At 33.9% G+C, this 17,703-nt stretch overlaps 1 protein-coding gene across 1 annotated transcript in view; it reads right to left on the reverse strand.

Annotated features, from left to right (window-relative positions):
• Positions 1–6,346: 6,346 nt before the first annotated feature.
• The window catches only part of LOC149424395 (uncharacterized), a 28,069-nt gene continuing 16,712 nt past the window's right edge, over positions 6,347–17,703 (reverse strand). The window contains exons 4-8 of the mRNA XM_089631063.1: positions 15,692–15,869; positions 14,629–14,795; positions 13,150–13,445; positions 10,747–11,041; positions 6,347–9,691 (exon numbers count right to left, since the gene is read on the reverse strand). Of these exons, the coding sequence (XP_089487189.1) occupies positions 9,475–9,691; positions 10,747–11,041; positions 13,150–13,445; positions 14,629–14,795; positions 15,692–15,869 (1,153 nt within the window). The 3' untranslated portion in view covers positions 6,347–9,474. The remainder of the gene's footprint in view (positions 9,692–10,746; positions 11,042–13,149; positions 13,446–14,628; positions 14,796–15,691; positions 15,870–17,703) is intronic.

Genomic DNA, 17,703 nt, shown 5'->3' on the forward strand with positions numbered 1-17,703 from the left:
AGTAGTGTTGGAATATATATCTTATGTGATCCAAAAATACAACTGGTAGTGTTGGAATACATATCTTATGTGATCCAAAAATACAACTAGTGTTGGAATATAAATACATAGATCTTCAAATGTATGTATTTTTAGAGTATTTGATAAGAAATGATAATTTATGTATTCTAGTTGGATATAACAAGAGACGTACCTCATATACTTTAACTAGTGATTCCTGAGGTTATTTGAAGTAGATGACCTGTTTTGGTGAGTATTTTGCTTTTATTTATGTTTTCAACCAAAAACATTTAAAAAACCAGCAGGTAGGTAATGGACAGTTAGGGCCGGGTAGGAGATTGGACAGTTATTCGCGAGTGACGACATATGAAAGAATTTTGACTATTTGTTTTTGAAAAAATATTACATATAACGTCATGAATCACTGATTAAAATAAGCCGGGTACGTCTACTAACACCCTGTATAGTATTATTATACATATAACGCCGCTATATTTATGTACCTATTTATTTTAATTAAACGATTAATTCGCGCGGCACGGAGGTGAAAATATTTAATTATCCAATCGATGGATCGGCGTAGGTTAGGTACCGCCGCTCATTATAATAATTAAGGTTACGTTTGTTTTAACGTTGATGATGCATGGCCGTATCGTGGCGAATAAATCGGTGAAATGCATTTGCATACACATATTTAGTTTATGGTAGGCATGAAAAAATGTGACAAGAGAACGCATACCAACTCCTACTCGTACGTCCACTGCCTATGCTCTGAATGACAAATGAATGACTATTATACTGTGTGTTGTATTTACGTACTGTCCTATTCATCAACGCCGGATAAATTATTTCATTTTCTGAGTTGATCTAAGCTAAGCTAAATGGTTAATATGCCACAGGACAGTGTGAACAGCAGACATCAATTTTCTCTGAACCAAAACAAAAATTTCGTCTGAAATCAAAAGATTTATTGGTAGGTACTTAAATACCTACCTACATAATTCCTAATAGTTATGAACAATAAATATTTTACATGACATTTTTTTTATTTCAAATAATGAATTATACAAATTGTCTACAGAAATATCGCCATATCAATGGCAATAAGTAACTTCTGTTCCTTCTTTTTTTATCAATAATGACTTTCCAACTAAAATACCAGTATTGTTATTGTTGTAGTTTTAATAGTTAAAATAATTTTCAAAGTTTTCATTTTTCGGGTCTCCCCAAATCTATGGATATGACGTGTGAAGTCAACCAGTCAGTCTCAAAAATCCTATGTTTTTTTTCAACCGGCACTGTGTTTTTGAGGGGATTACCGATACCCGCTTATAACATTAAAGAATACTAGGTAAAGTATCTCATCACTAATGTTATTGTATTGAACCAGAGTGCAAAAATATTTTCCTTGACCGCACCTGATAAACAATTTACCGGTGTTTGAAAATCTGCATTACTACGAAAGAAGACATTTTGGCCATAGATATATTACTCAAGTAGACTGGTTGCGATGTCACAAGTGTCAGAATCAGTAGATTCAGTAGTACCAACTAAACGGTGTGTTTTAATGTGAGGTGTTTTATTCATTTATGACGATTAATTAATTATATCTTATTATATAATGAAACTTATATGTATGTTTAAAATCAGCTTGTGTTGATCTACATGCATATTTATATACTCCTACGAGAATATATTTAAGCCATAATATTTTTCACTCGTGTCCCTTATTCTTTTTCAAAGTTTCTTCAGTCCGGTAGGTACCATAATATTTATTATTCAGTTTTGACAGCTCATAGTAGTGGTTTATTTATGGTAGTAACCATGATCATGGGAAAACTGGCGGGATAAAATTTCGTTGTCTGAAAAAATTTCCGAAATGTTTAGTTTTTTCTGACCGGGAATTCTAAGAAAACTTAACTATTCCAGTTCCCAACATCATTTCCGTCTGGTGTTATGGAACTTTAAAATATCCATTTAACTATAAACAACTTCAAGTACGTACCTATCCAAGTACTTAATCGATTTTATTTGTTCCAGTCCAAATGGAAGATCCATATAAATGTTTGCACTTCGCAGAGTTTTGAGGGGTTTTCTTGTGTTTAATTCCTCTTAAAGAAAATACATACATTATATTCCTCCAAGATTTTACCCTTAGTTAAAAAAAAGACATAACTCTATAGAACTGCACAAATTATGAATTTCATTATGGACTAGCGCGACCCATGAAATAATCACGGGATATTATAATTCGAGGGCTGATAATTATTGGATGTGCTAAAAATAGCAAGATTAACCCTATTAAATTTAAACAAAATAAATATAGGTACATTTCAAATACAGAATTAAAATAATTTTCTGGTTAATAAATATTATAATAAAGGTAGGTACTTTTCCTAACAATTTTTTTTAGGAATTCCTAACAATTTTTTAAAATGACACTTTTTTATATTAACCCCACACAGGAGGCCCTGAGGAAAATATTTTCCATCAGGGCCGGTGTCATCTTTAAGGATGCTGTGTGGAGTGTATTTTTAAGGAATAGAAAAAGAGGAAGTTCTGGGAAGGAAAAGGTATGAGCAGTGGGTAGGAATCTAGGGGTCAGTGTGTATCCATCCCTCCCGCTGCGGTGCAAGACGATGGGTCGAAAGAGATTAGCTGGAGAAGTCAAAAGTTCTTCTAAAACCGCCAAGCAGCTGGTGGGCAGGCGCATCCGCCGCCAACATCTGAACATACCTCACCCTATGAACCCGGGAACCCCTGCTAAGTCAGAAAACGTAGAAAACCACTTGGGGTGACCTATGGCAGAGGTGTTGGTTATCCAATAGATGGTTCCCGGGGCGGCGGAACCCATACCCACCACCCAAATTGATTGAATTCTTAAATTCAAAACAAATCCGAATTCATTGAAACAGAGTTACAATTACAGACACACAACCGAAATTGGTATTGGTACGTTCATGATACAAATTACTCGTGCGCCTGACATAACTACATATGCAATCTGTTTAACTTGAAAGACAGATTGTGTAGGAATTGAAAATGTCATGATCTCAACTTCTGAGCATTTTCATACTACAGTTACAAGATAAAATAGGCAACTGTAGTTAGGCAAACATTTGTTCCGAATTGAGTTTTTAATAATCAAGTGTTCTTTACGGTATTCTTTCTCATGAGTCAATTTTTTTAAACGATAAAGGATTCTGACGATAATTATGTTTACGAAAAAATCGGTCTGCGAGAAAAACATTTCACACCATTCCATTGGAGCAAAAGTCAAAACATTTGATTTTTGTCCACCTTTTTATAACAATATTTTATTTAGCAAAGATTATCTGTGATTTCTACCATCCGAGAATAGAGATTCTACTCTGAAGCTGCTGCCACACGCAAAGCTCACATCAAAAGTTAATGTACAGCGCATCATCTTTTCTACCGACACACGACGCTATCAAATATTTCTTCCTATGGTAGGAGAGGGGGTCAGTTGAATTCGAGAGCGGCCGAGGAACATAATTTCATCTGTCAAAGTGACAACTTTACTTACTGACAGCTTGAGCACGTTTTCGAAATGGATGATACTTGTCGCCTATTGCTGGATCTGTTGGACAGCTCATCCTCAGATGATGATGCCGCCAACTATATAATTATAAATGCTATTTATAAACTTTTTAGATTTTAAACAATCTGCGCGTAAATAGCGCATTTTCACATAACCTGACATAACCTCTCCGTCGAATCAGGAAATTCGCAGTTCGCACGCCGATCGACGAAAGCGACATATAATAAATTATTGTAAAATAAGCTCAAGTCGATTTCCAAAAATGTCGAAGGCAAAGGCGGCAAGGACCAACACCAGGGCAGGGAACGAGAAGAGAGCACGAGAGCTGACGAGAGCAAACCAGATTACCCAGGAAAACAATTGAAAACAATCAACAAACGAACAAACTAGAAGCTTCTCTATGTAGGTATCAGGCCGTCCAACTTTATCAAAAAACCGAATGATATTACCATATAAACATACTGAGTTAAAAATATGATTAATTTTGAAAGGGCGAAAATTTGTTTACTTCAAATTCAAATATTGATTATATTTATATTTTAAATATATGTTAAGTATGTTTGCCAAATAAGGTTTTTTTTATGTTTCTAAATTTACTACCACACATGACGATATGAGCTAACATAATAAATAAGAAATGCATTATTAGGCTGCTTATGTCATGGCTGTCAAAGGGAACACGGAACTTAGTTGGTAGCTCCGTAATTAAAATGACCCCCTCTCCTTTTTACGGCGGAGAGGGGGACGCATAAGTTTTCAAATATCGCGTCGGGAGCGGTTACGTAAAATAAATTCGGTTAGCGAAGTTCAGAACCACACTTATAGCGCGTTATCTTTTTACGTGTGTCGGGTCTGTATGGGATTGTATGGCGAGCGCTATTGTGCTTTATATTATCTGTTGATGTGAGCTTTGCGTGTGGCAGCACCATTAGTGATAATGAAAAAAAACACACACACAATACCTATTTTATTAGACAAGTATGTATGTATAACCCTTCAGTTCTTTCAACATTTTTGTTCAGTTTGCAATGTTTTTTACGTATCTATTTTCGAGTCTATTTTTTATAATTTTTCGTAAAAACAAATACTGTTTTATAAACTAGATAAAATTATCTTTCCGGTGTATGTATTTAAAATAAACATTACTTTTTCAAAATAATATATATTTTTTAATTTATTATTTAGAATTAGTAATTTTTTTGTCAAAAACTCTTACCACACTTTTTACTCCTTACTGGAGGGTATAAATATTATTGCCACATGACTTTTTTTGTCGTTTTGTGTAAAAAAATTCACAAAGCTTCATAATTTTTTTTTCAAATTGCGGTGGAAAACTTTGGTTTTAAAGAGAAGTATATTAAAAAATTTCTGTGGTTAACTTTGAGATTTGAATATAAATCGTGGCCGTTTCTCTTTCTAACACCGTTTGGTGTTCTTTCATCTGCATTGGTGTACTAAATCTAATGTAACTTTTTAACTATATGTTTAAATTAATTAATTTCTTTAAATTTGCTTACATATTGGATCAAAGTAAATATAAATATTTTTTTAAATTAATAAAAAAAGAAAATATGTGCAAATAAGAATACAGTTTTGTGTTTTTTTTACATTTTTATTCATAAAGATCTGAAAAAGAATCTAACATGCATAATTTTTTTTAATATAAATATGTGCTTATGTATAACTAAAAAAAATATTTGTTACTATAGTCTTCCAGTATCTGGAGAAACATATGCTGGGGGGTGGCCCCCCTGACATCCTTGAAGTCTCATTGGACTATCTCCCAATGAAGGTCACCCTACTGTACTTCAGGAACAAATACTTGTTACAAACGCAAGCCGATGGGTCCGCTTTGCTTGTCGAAATATCAAAATCTTCGATGTTCTCATTTGCAGATTCCTCACATTCGGACACAGGATCTGATGATACAAAATTATCACTTACATAGTCATCATTCATTTCAGACAATAAACTAAATAAATTGGGCTAACGTGAGCCACCCAGCACGCATTTTTTGCTCGAGATTGTCGAGTCCAGAACCACTCGCCATTTTAAAAAAATTAATGGCTGCCGCATGCTTATAAAAATTTGTACGTAATTAACACGGAAAAAAAGAAACATATTACCAATACTATGAAAGGAATGCTTTGGCCTTTAAAATTTCGTTTTACTGGTGTGTTCCGTTTTTAGGCCGACCCACTCCAGCCCGAGCGAGAGTCGGGGTTTGTTGAGAAGTAATAGAGATGCATATCCTACTGTGAGTCGGGATTTGTGGCCAATGGGTTAATATAAGATTACATGCAAGAGGATGGTCAACACACAACACTTATACTTTTCAAAGCCCCAAAAATATTATTCTAAGGGGATTCATCAAGATATAATAAAATACTATAAAAATAAATAAAAAGTCAAAAATCAGTTTAAAAATGTTTTATTCGTTGTCAAACAAAGAAGGTCAGACTTAAAAAAAATTACTAGTCAAAACACATATTTTATAAAATATGAAAACCTTTTACGAATTAAAAAAATTGAATAACACAATCAAAAAGTATTTTTGATTAAACAATATTGGTTGTCAACAACACAAACAGAAATAATGTCTAACCATTGGTATAAAAAAATACAATGAAAAAATGTTTTCATACAAACAAGAAACAAAGCTTAAATTAATTTGCAGTCCTTTAATATTTATATATCCTCCATAAAAGGTAAAACTTACAATAAGGCACAATAATGCAATAAGCAATCTAAAATATTCATAAAAAATATATTAATATTTAATATGAGCCCCGAACTTAAAGCTTATTTCTGAATAACAAAATAAATAATTACATACGTAAATAAATTACTTATAAATATTTCAGTCATTACAAACTTGTATTCTAAAGGTTACTGAGATGAAAATGAAGCGTTATTTTTCAAAATATTAAATTATTTTTAAAAAAATACAATTTACTATAAAATATAAGCCTGTCTTTTTAAACTACTGAAGACTGTTGGCGTTAAAGATTTGGAATCGGGCCGCTAACAATAACATTCCTTATGTAAATGGCGGTAAGGTTTAAATTCCCAAGATTTATGCAAGAAAAAACCTCCCCCAAAAAGTGTTTTATTTTATTTTGCGAAGTTCTGGCACAATTAGTTAAATGTTTTACCATAATTTTCTAAAAAACTTAATTTGCCACATTATACAATAATACCATAACCGAAAAGGGATTCTTAAGTAGGAGATTTTGAACTCTAAAAGCACTTTTCATGGGCCTGACACATTATTTTTTTCTGATCTTCAAAAAGTTGCTGGATTATTTCAAAGCCCAAAATGTGTTTTACTCGCAGTATTTAATTAAAGCATCTAAAATATTTATAAGCGATCAAATTTTCAAACCAAAAACACACGTTATTTCGTAGTGCTTTGTCTTAACCATAGGCATCCAAATTGATAGATTTGACCTAACATAAAATCTGGGTATCGTTTCAACGAGCTGGAGGCGAACCACGTGACTATATTTTTGGCACCAGAAGGGTTCGAGAGTGCATTGAATAAACTAGGACATCGGTGGTAGCGTGCATTGAATTAATCTGACCCTGCGCAGTAAAGTAAAGTTTGCTAAAATAAGGCAATGGTTTGCAGCTCAGTTGAAGTGTCTGACTAAATAATGTAATATTTTGGGAACAAGCCCAAACTTTTGTTTACCGAATTTGGGATTTGTAGTTTACATAGCCAGCAATTTAGGCACCATTGTAAAAAGGACCAGTAATTTGTTGGCTGATTTTATTTTTGAGGACTAAATATTGATATTAAAATGCGAGTTGCCTGTATACTATCAAGATTCATTTATATATTGATAAATCACAGAAAGGGAGACGGTCACACCACCTCGACGCTCCGCGCAACATGGTTTGTTCCCCTTTTCCTGTTGGGTCGATCTTTCAATTTGGACGTATATGGCCGTAACCCAAAATATAATGCAAAATAAAAAAAATTAAATAATGTGAAGCAGGTCTTTCCATCATTCAAAAATTTTATTAAAACTTGTATCTTTGGGGTTAAATGTGAAGTTCATAAATATTTAGTAAACTAATGTTTTTATGCACTGTTAAATTCAGTCAATTATTATTAACAACATTCATTGGAATATTTCATTCATAGTATTCACAGGTTATTGCAGTTATTAAATTAAAATTAATGACTAAACAGTGAAACTCTCTTATAAGGTTTTCCAAAAGGCGGGAAAAAACTTGTGCGAAAAAACCTTCATATATGGGATTATTTGGGCCATTTTGCATTTCAGTCTTAGGTGACCGAAAAAATAAAACTTTTTAATTGGGATCACCACCGAAAGCAGTGCCGAACCCTCCCAAGATAACTTTTAACAAATTACTTTTTTCGCATACAATAAAAGGTGGTGTGTCAATCTTACTCAATACAAAACCAGCAACGAACTTCTGTTGTATGTTATCCACTTACATATTATTAGCTATATAAATATAGATTCAACACAATTATAAGTGGAACAAATTAAGCATGAAAACTTCTCATGGGGCACTTTATAAGCGAATTTCACTATACATACATACATTAAATAATAAAAGCTACTTTTTAATTTATTTTATTACATAGCAATAAATAATAATATAAAAGTTTCTAAGACACCAACAGCCTTTGAGATTGTTAGGTTAAAACTTCAGAGTCCATTTGCTAAAAGTTTTAGGGCTGTTGATGAACAACTTTTTTATACCAAGAAAAAGCAAACAAAATACCTCCAAATACTAATACAGATTGAAACTGCTTATGTGGTTTGAAGCTAACGAATCCACCTATATATCACCGTCTATCCCATATTTTTAAGTTCAATAAATAATTTTAAAAAATAGTAAAAAAATCACCTATCGCTCGGTGTTACCCAAATTTGGGTAGCGCTATTGCTTGATGGTTAATTACCTTTTTTTTCTAATAACTTAGTGAGTAAAACCTCAAATTGTAGTATTTAATTATTGAAGACAATATTAGCGATTGCTAAACGAAAATCTGAAACAGAAAAATCTCAAAAGGATACGGTCACATCTAGGACTCGAACCCAGGACCCTTACCTTGCCGGGCACCACGTCCCGGATTATAACAAATTAATAAAATTTTCAATTTATTATATTGTATTTATTATATTACCAATTTTATTAATTTGTTATTATTCCAAAAATTTTACGCTGACGTGATCAGTCTTCAAAATAATAATCACGGTCTTTATAGGTTTTATCGAGCAGTACCCGGTCTCTCTAGTGTTAAAATAGATGATATTATGTATATGAAACCGCTTTTGATGGTGAAAAAGTTGATGGTTTTATTTTTTATTACTTTAATAATGTTATTTGTAATACTTATCAATATAAATAAGTTTGGATCAGTTATAAAGGGTTAGAGGAGATAATCACTATGCTATTAAATTAATTTAAAACAACTCGATTACTGTTAAAACTATTGTGAAATCAGATAAGAGCGCATCAGCAAAATGCTGCCTGCTCATTAAATAATAATTTATTTTTTTTAAAACAATTCAAATATAACAGTTAAGAGGTAGAACAATTAAAACTTAATTACTTAATCATTCTTGATTGTCATCATGCAAATAAAAACATAAATTCAACACACTTACAAGTCAAAAAAATAGAAATTCAATATTATTTTTTTTGGTTTTCATAACATGTAGAAAAATCACCCTTCAGTAATAATGACACTGACCAAGAAAAGTATTTTTGTATCAGTTATCTGTGAGACAAACATTGAGATAGCTACCAAAATCATTTGGTTTCATAAGCATATTATCACAATATTGGCAGCCTTGAGGTGACATAACCTTAATTATTTCACAGCTTGAGGTGTCATTGAGGTGTATTTCTACATATAAGTCAAGTAATCAGGGTAAGCAGGAGACATCATTGATGACGTCGGAGATAAGCTGCTTGTCGCTGAGGGCGTTGCTGACCTCAGACTCGTCCCACTGCAGTGCCACCTTGTGGGTGCGTGGCTCCTTGCGTCCACTCAGTCTGATGATGCCTCGCGTCTCCACCAAGCCGCAGAGTCCCACAAACTCTGTGCTGTCCACAGCCACGATGTTGCGCTTTGTGCATATCCTGGAAAGCAGGACAACATTACATACTACACATACTTGTCATAATAAAAGTTTTTTTTGGTATGTACAAATGTCTATCAGTGGTTCCAAACCGGCGGTCCGTGATTCATATATGTGTCGATTCGAGCGGAATCGAAAGGTATCAAAAGAATATTCGTAACCTTTTTGGCATTAATATTGGAGAGGTAGCTGAAGACGTCCAAGAAAACTTCATTGAATTGCAAAATGATAGTAATTGCAAGGACGCTTTTGAATCTGTTTCCCTTGAGGAGTTTTGGTGTAAAATTGCTATTTCATGTAGGTACTAAATTTTGGGGAATCGCCTTGTTCGATCTGTGCTTTTCTCCACAACTTATTTATGTGAACAAGGATTTTCTGCTTTGATTGTAATTAAAACCAAGTTATGATATACGTCTAGCTTCGAGTGATAATTTTAGCACTAGGATTTTTACAGATTGTAAAGAAGAATCACATTGACGATTTGCTAAATAGATTCAAAATATTCTTTTTTTATAGTGTAATAGTAGCTACTCAAGTTTAATTATCAACGTGTTGAAAGTTTTTTATTTTAAGATTAACACAGTTAATTATTCTTGTATCTTCTGGTGGGAGGGGGGGTTGGCGATCGAAATATCTAAAGAAGAATGAAAAAAATGCATTGATGGGGGAAGGGGCGGACAGCGAAATTCAATCACAGCCATCTCTATTATGTACAAATCTCATTTTAGCAAAATTTTCAAAATGAACAAAACAGTTCGAAAAAAGATACATCTAAAATATCGACCATTTCTAATTTGAACAGCTCATAGTTTGAAGAATAAAATAGTTGAAATATGCATTAATGATGAAAAAAGCACTATAAACTTGTGTTGTTCATATTTGAGCCTTGGCGGCTCATACACTGAAAACTAAAAAGTCTCAAATGTTGCAAATTCATGTTATAATCCGGTATCTAGTGATGAACTATTTATTATAAATAAGGCAATTAGTCAGTAGGTAGCGAATCTGATAAGTACATATTGTATTAATAATTAATAGATAATTAAAATCTAGTACCTCTTGTAGACCTCGTGCAGTTTCCCTACGGTGATATCCTTGTTCTTCCCTTTGCTCAGCATCAGCAGCAGTGAGCAGATGAGCAGCTTCTGCTGCAGCGGGAAGCTCTCGTCCATTTCCTCCTCCAGCCTCTGGGAAGCCCCGTAAACGTCGTTGAGCACTTCCATCACTTGCTTCAGCTCCACCGTGGCACCGGATCTCTTGCCCGATAGCATCTTGGAAGTGGACAGTTCCACCACTCGTCTGCCAATGTCCAGAGCCCTCCTGATGTCGCCGCATATGGCGGCAACTTTACCTGAAAGACAAAAAATGTATCATTAGATCAGCAAAAAAACAAAAGACCTTCCCTAGCGTCATCCTGAATGAAACGCGGTGCAGGAAATCCTTATAAATCACGCTCTTTCTGCGCTCGACAAAAGACGCGCTCCTTTTAATTGTGGTCTAGCTAATTAAAGTCATTTAAAAAAGAACCCCCTAAGTCACAGTCATTCATGGAATTAATAAAGTATTGAATAGCATTAATTTTTTTCTTTATATCATTTTGCACCAAATAAGCTACCGAAATCAAAAACACTCTTGGTACTACCATAGCAAATTGTTTCTGTTTGCAGCAGACTTTTTAATCACTGGATACAAACCACTGACGTCAAAAGAGATAGATATGCCCTAATGCAAAATCTGTCCATCATTTTGACGAGCTGGAGACAAATCACGTGTCAATCTTTTTGGAACCAGGAGGGTTTGAGAATGCCTACATAAACTACGACATCAGTGATGACGATGATTGCCGACCGATGACCACATTGACCCTGCGCAGAAAAGTAAAATTCGCTAAAGTAAGGTAACGGTTTGCAGCGCAGTCCATTGCGGGACTTTTCTGCGCGAGGCCTGAATGTTTGTTTAGATTGTCAGGCGCTCACTCATCTCTGATATATGCGTTTACTGCGGGTGAGTAAATTATAAAAGAGTCAAACTAAATACTGTAACAAAATATTCGATTTTGAAAACATCAGAATTTTTGTTTATCTGATTTAGCATTTGCAGTTAAGGTTTTATACAGACAGCAATTTGAGCACCATTGTAAAAAGGACTACTTATTCGTAAGCAGATATTATTTGATAGTACAACGCAAGTTGCCTGTATACCATCAGATTTATTTATTGACAAACCACGGAAAGGGAGTCGGTCACGCCACCTCCACGCTCTATCTTGTTTTGTTCCCCTTTCCTTTATAGCAGTCATACTCAACCTGCGGCCCGCCGAGCTATTTTGTGCGGCCCTCAATACATTTAATATCAGGAACATGATTTGAACAGGATAGTATAAGTATAATATACTATCTATATAATATAATATGGTAGCTACTGCACACGCTAGATCTATCTCTAAAAAACAAAGATTTGACAGACAAATATGGGCGCAAATAATTACGAATTAAGAACTTATCTTTATATATCTATTTGATATAATATTTTTTGCGGGCGGAAATTTTCGAAAATGGAATTCCGTAGCTACCCCCCCCCCCATGGATTTCGAAAAATTGCTGTGGGGAATTACATATGATGTTTTTGGCTGTGCGGAATTTTTTTTCAGCGAAGTTCTGTAACAACCCCCCCCCCCCCCATTGGATTTCAAATATTTTGTGGGGAATTATTATGTTTTACAGAATACAGAAATTCTCTAACAACCCCCCCCCCCCCCCCCAGGGACCAGTATAGTGTTGTGGCCCGCGTAGCTTTGCAAACATATGAATGTGGCCCGCAGAAGAAAAAGGTTGAGTATCACTGCTTTATAGGCAGGTTGATTGGTTTCTTATGTGAATGGATTCAAACACATTTAAGCACTTATCTATGCTGGCTGTTTCGCCGCAGGATAGATCATCACACAACTTTGTCTTGGCACACACTTCTTGCTTCATTCACATTAATACATCGTCCCATATATACTCTTCTATGTTTATTACATGTCTTCAAGTGTATCTCCTTTACATTGTGTATTTTTCCGCTTCATAAATATTATACGAGTTGACGGTGCAATGAAATACATTCCTTTTGTACACTAGCTGCAAAACCAATTACAATAAACTTCAAGATATACCATAAACGTTAAAAAATTACATTAAGCGTTAATAAAAACAGATCATGATAAAAATAATTGATCAGGTTAGTTCAGGCTAGCTGCAGAACCAATTAAATAATAATATTTGGCTAATTTATGTAGCACCATTTTTGTGAAAAATCACCACAAGCACAATTACAACATAACCTCAGGATATTATTATTGAATTAATTTTCCATTTACTGGAAATAATACTTTTAATAATACAGAACAGGTTGGATTAAGTTAGGTTAACTTTTGGTATTTGTTCTTTTTTTTTCAATTTCATCATGCAACAATAATTACCTGCCAACATCTGAATGGCGATGGGCGAGAAGAAATCCAGAGAAACTTCCTCCTTCAGTCTTTCAGAGAAGATCTCCACGATCTGCTGCTTGGTGTAGGGCGCAAAGTGCATCAGCTCAGGTCTCAGGTCTATGCGGGCCTGCAGCCGGGGCAGGGTCCTGTCCGTCAGGTCCAAGGCGTTGGCGATGCCAATCAGGACTATGTTGGACATGGGCAGGGAGGGCCACTCGAATATTGTGTAGAGGACAGATTGCTTCTTATTGCAGAGCTGGTCTATTTCATCAAGCACCAGGAGGCTGGAAAAAAATAACAAATCATTTTTGGGTTTGGTAAACAGTCAAGCAGCAAAGGTATTCGGCTTATAGCTCTGATATAACTGGAAAAATACATATATGCACACACATCAGTGGCGGTCCGTGACTTTTCAGTGAATTAGTGTGGTAAGACTGAAAAATACGACATTATTGGTGTTGATGTTTTTGATTTTTTTTTTTCAAAATTTCAATTTTTGTGTGAAGAATTTCAGGATTCTTTCAGTTTGGGGAAGCACATTATTAGTGATGTTTTTTCAATTTTACCACTCTAGCTCACTAAAACGTCATAAACCGCCACCGATACATAGCATCAGGAAGTTAGGATCACAGACAAACTATCCCATATGTGTATATTTACCACATAAGAATATATCTAGTCTTGTTATTGTTTTACAAAATGTAGCAAGTAAGAAATACTCTTATGTAAATATTATATTATGTATATTGTTCATAAAAACTATATAAAAATATTATATTATACTGTTCATAATATAATACAAATATAATATAATATTATATTGTCACATAAGTCATGTTCATTTGTATGAACAAAATAAACGATAAGACCGGGCGGTGTTTTGGTATTTAAAGTTGTGTGGAATATTAATTCAACATCACGGGTGTGACTGAGATGACCAGATACGCTTATACGCTTACTCGCACTAAGTTGAAAACATAATGCTGTATGAGATGGCCTACTATAACTGTCACACACAAACACGCACATGCACACACACATATATACACACGCAAGCTTGTATTTTACAAAATGTCTACAATTTTTCCATGGGAAATTCACCTCACACTTTTCCACAGGTCACCCAACAGATTTTTAAAACCAATGCAATAAATCGTATTGCAAATCAAATAATATTCATTCGCCTATTACCAATTTTTATGTGTAAAATTTTAGTATTATGTGTAAAGGAAAATACTACAAAAGGAATAAATTTTTCAGTCTTCTTGTAGTAAGGAGCTTCAACAAATTAAAAACTACCAAATGTATAAATGAGTTGTAAAAAGGGTAACAGGATTAAACGGAACACTGACAAAACAGAACATGATAAAAAAATGGGTTAGTTTAGTTTAGGTTCTTTCAATGATCCATTTTGTCATAGAATCTTTATAAAGATACTATGAGATATGTACATATTAAAATACTCACATCATGCTGTGTTTGGAGGCCAAGTGCTTGTCTATTGCTTTTAAATAAGCTTTTTCGGTAGTCCCAGCACTTTTCAAACTAAGCTCTTGACAAATCCTTCCATAAACACTTCCCGCAGAACGCATGCTAGTGCAATTCACGTACACAGGTCTGAACCCCTTCTTGAACTGCAAATTTTTAAATTTACATTATTTAAAAATCACAAATCTCCAATATACAGGATGTCCTGGGGTAAAGTGCGCTAACTTCGGGGGGTGATTCTACACGATTGTACAAGTAAAAAAGATACATGTTTGTAAGGTGAAAATAAATAATCTTCAATAGAAAGATATTTCTGTATAGAAAAAAAAACATTGGAATTTCGAAAAAGTTATTTATCTTTTTTACGTCATGTAGAATCACCTGCCGAAGTTAGCGCACTTTACCCCGGGACACCTGAACATGTATAAAAGGCAAGAAAAATTAAATTACATAGGAAAATCTATATAAATAAAAATTTAAATGTTCTTGTGTTCAAAATCTTAAATCTCCAAAAGTTCTTCACCCATTGCTCTGAAATTTTGACACATCGTTGCATTAGAATACGCATTTTATATACCTATATTATACCGCATGTTTTTATATACCTATAATATATAGATGTCACCTGTGACGGTACAAACATGCTTTGTTTTGAAAAAAAAAAAAAACAGAGCAATCTGTTGGAGAAGCATGCTTTTTTTCGCACTATTGTTTCTCTATCTGCACAGATAGACTGAGCCACAGCAACCCGGGTCGGGGTACAGCTAGTTAATGATAAACTATTTGCTACCCATGATAAATCACAAGAAGTTATTACCTTAGTTCAGGCGAACACGAGTGACTTATGTTTCCCTAGTGTCGCATCCATATACTGCAATGGATTTTGATGCAGTGACATAACTGTTGCGATTTAAATTTGCATGGATTTTGAAATAGTTGCCAACTGTTCCCACAACTAAAGTTGTTTGTGTGCAGTGGTCTTTAATTTGTTAGGAAAATTAACAGTTATACATGTTAAAAAAAATATTTAAAAAACTGTTACCTGTGGACGTTGAAGAATATTTGACAAACAAGCCGTCTTTCCGGTTCCCGGGGGGCCAGAGACATATAGGGTTCCAGATTTCTTATTGTCCAAGTGGTCTGTCAGGAAATTTTCTAATCTATCGAGTTCTGCCTGCCTCCCTGGTAGTGTCGTGGATGATAGTGTGTGCAGGGCTACCCTGTAAAGGGAAGAAAGGGTTATTAACATAGACATATGAATATTAGTAGACCTGCCCTAAGTGATTAAAAGCGTATTATCCCCACTCCCCATACCGGTTCCATTGAGCCGGCTGGGCTCGCATATGGCCTCAAGTGAAATTTGAAAACGTGACGTCATCATTCTTGTGCGAACTATGGTCGAGGCATCATCGGTTCATTTTACGAAATAACACGGCAAAATGTTGACTTGTACTATGAAAACTTGTAAAAATAGATGTGAAAAAGAGAATAAACCCAATTGTCGTATTACATTCCATATATAAGCATTATTTTACTTTATTTTAAGCATATTCACATCGTATAATATGAATCAGTTGTTACTATCACATCGAGAAACGTCTGGACGCGAAACACAAAGCTGGTTGGTTGCTGGAAAGTAAATTATGAACATTTATAAAAGTGTCTTAACTAAATACTTAAACGAAATATTCGACTCTGAAAATGAACCGAATTTTTTTGTCGAATTTGGACTTCGCAAATTTGTTCATAACGTGGCGAGTAATTTGCGCTCCCATGTAAAAATGTCTATTCATTCCAAAGCAGATTTTACTTTTAAGAAGTAAATGGTGATATTATATTGCGAGTTGCCTATTTACTGTCAGATTGATTTATTGACGAATCACAGTCATCTTCACTCCCTTCGTTCTTCAACAGTTGATTTTACCCCTCGCCTTTATCTTCTCGTCTATTAATTCCTATGTCTGTGGTTATTAACCAATTATAATAAATTAATAAAAAATAATTTAATTAATTTTCGTTTTTTGTAGTTTTTATAGAAACTCGAGTAATTATAAAATCAATTATCTTAAACTTCCCCACTAATTATTTGCTACCCTTAATGCATCAATGTTAAATTATAGTAGTTTATTGAATGTTTAGAAAGGCCCTTCTCTATTTATGTAGATTAAATAAAGGAAGAGCTAGGTGACTGCAAATAATTGAGATAGATGATTTGACAGGACAATTATTTATATGCAGTAGTTTATTGAATGTCTGGGAAGACCCTTCGTAGATTAAATAAAGGAAGAGCTAGGTGACCGAAAATAATTGAGATAGATGATTTAACAGGACAATTATTTATATGTAGTAGTTTATTGAATGTCTGGGAAGACCCTTCTCTATCTATGTAGATTAAATAAAGGAAGAGATAGGTGACCGAAAATAATTGAGATAGATGATTTGACAGGACAATTATTTATATGTAGTAGTTTATTGAATGTCTGGGAAGACCCTTCTCTATCTATGTAGATTAAATAAAGGAAGAGATAGGTGACCGAAAATAATTGAGATAGATGATTTGACCAGACAATTATTTATATGTAGTAGTTTATTGAATGTCTGGGAAGACCTTCTCTATTTATGAATATTAAATAAAGGAAGAGCTAGGTGACCGAAAATAATTGAGATAGATGATTTGACCAGACAATTATTACCATTGTGAGTACAATACATATTTATTAAACAAAATGGATGCTTAATTGCGCAACAGTAAATAGTAATTACTGTGAATTATTGCAACAAATCTCAAAAGCGTAACTTTTTTTTTTTTTTATCATCAATATAAAGTTTTTTTTACAGGTTTTTTTTTCTATGTCTGTCTCACTAGGGTAAACCTGTGTCGAGACAGACGTATTTGATACATGAATTAATGTCTACATATTTTTTGATACATAAAATATTTCATTACATTAAATGACATTGTGAAAAAGATACAAAATAATAAATAATAATAATAAATGATAAATTTGTTAATCAGCATCTAGTTGGAGTACATACTTATGTAGGGATTTTTAT

This window comes from Hesperophylax consimilis, chromosome 4 (genome assembly GCF_061612785.1).
Source record: "Hesperophylax consimilis isolate HC1 chromosome 4, BYU_Hcon_1.0, whole genome shotgun sequence".
Classification (NCBI taxonomy): Eukaryota; Metazoa; Arthropoda; class Insecta; order Trichoptera; family Limnephilidae; genus Hesperophylax; species Hesperophylax consimilis.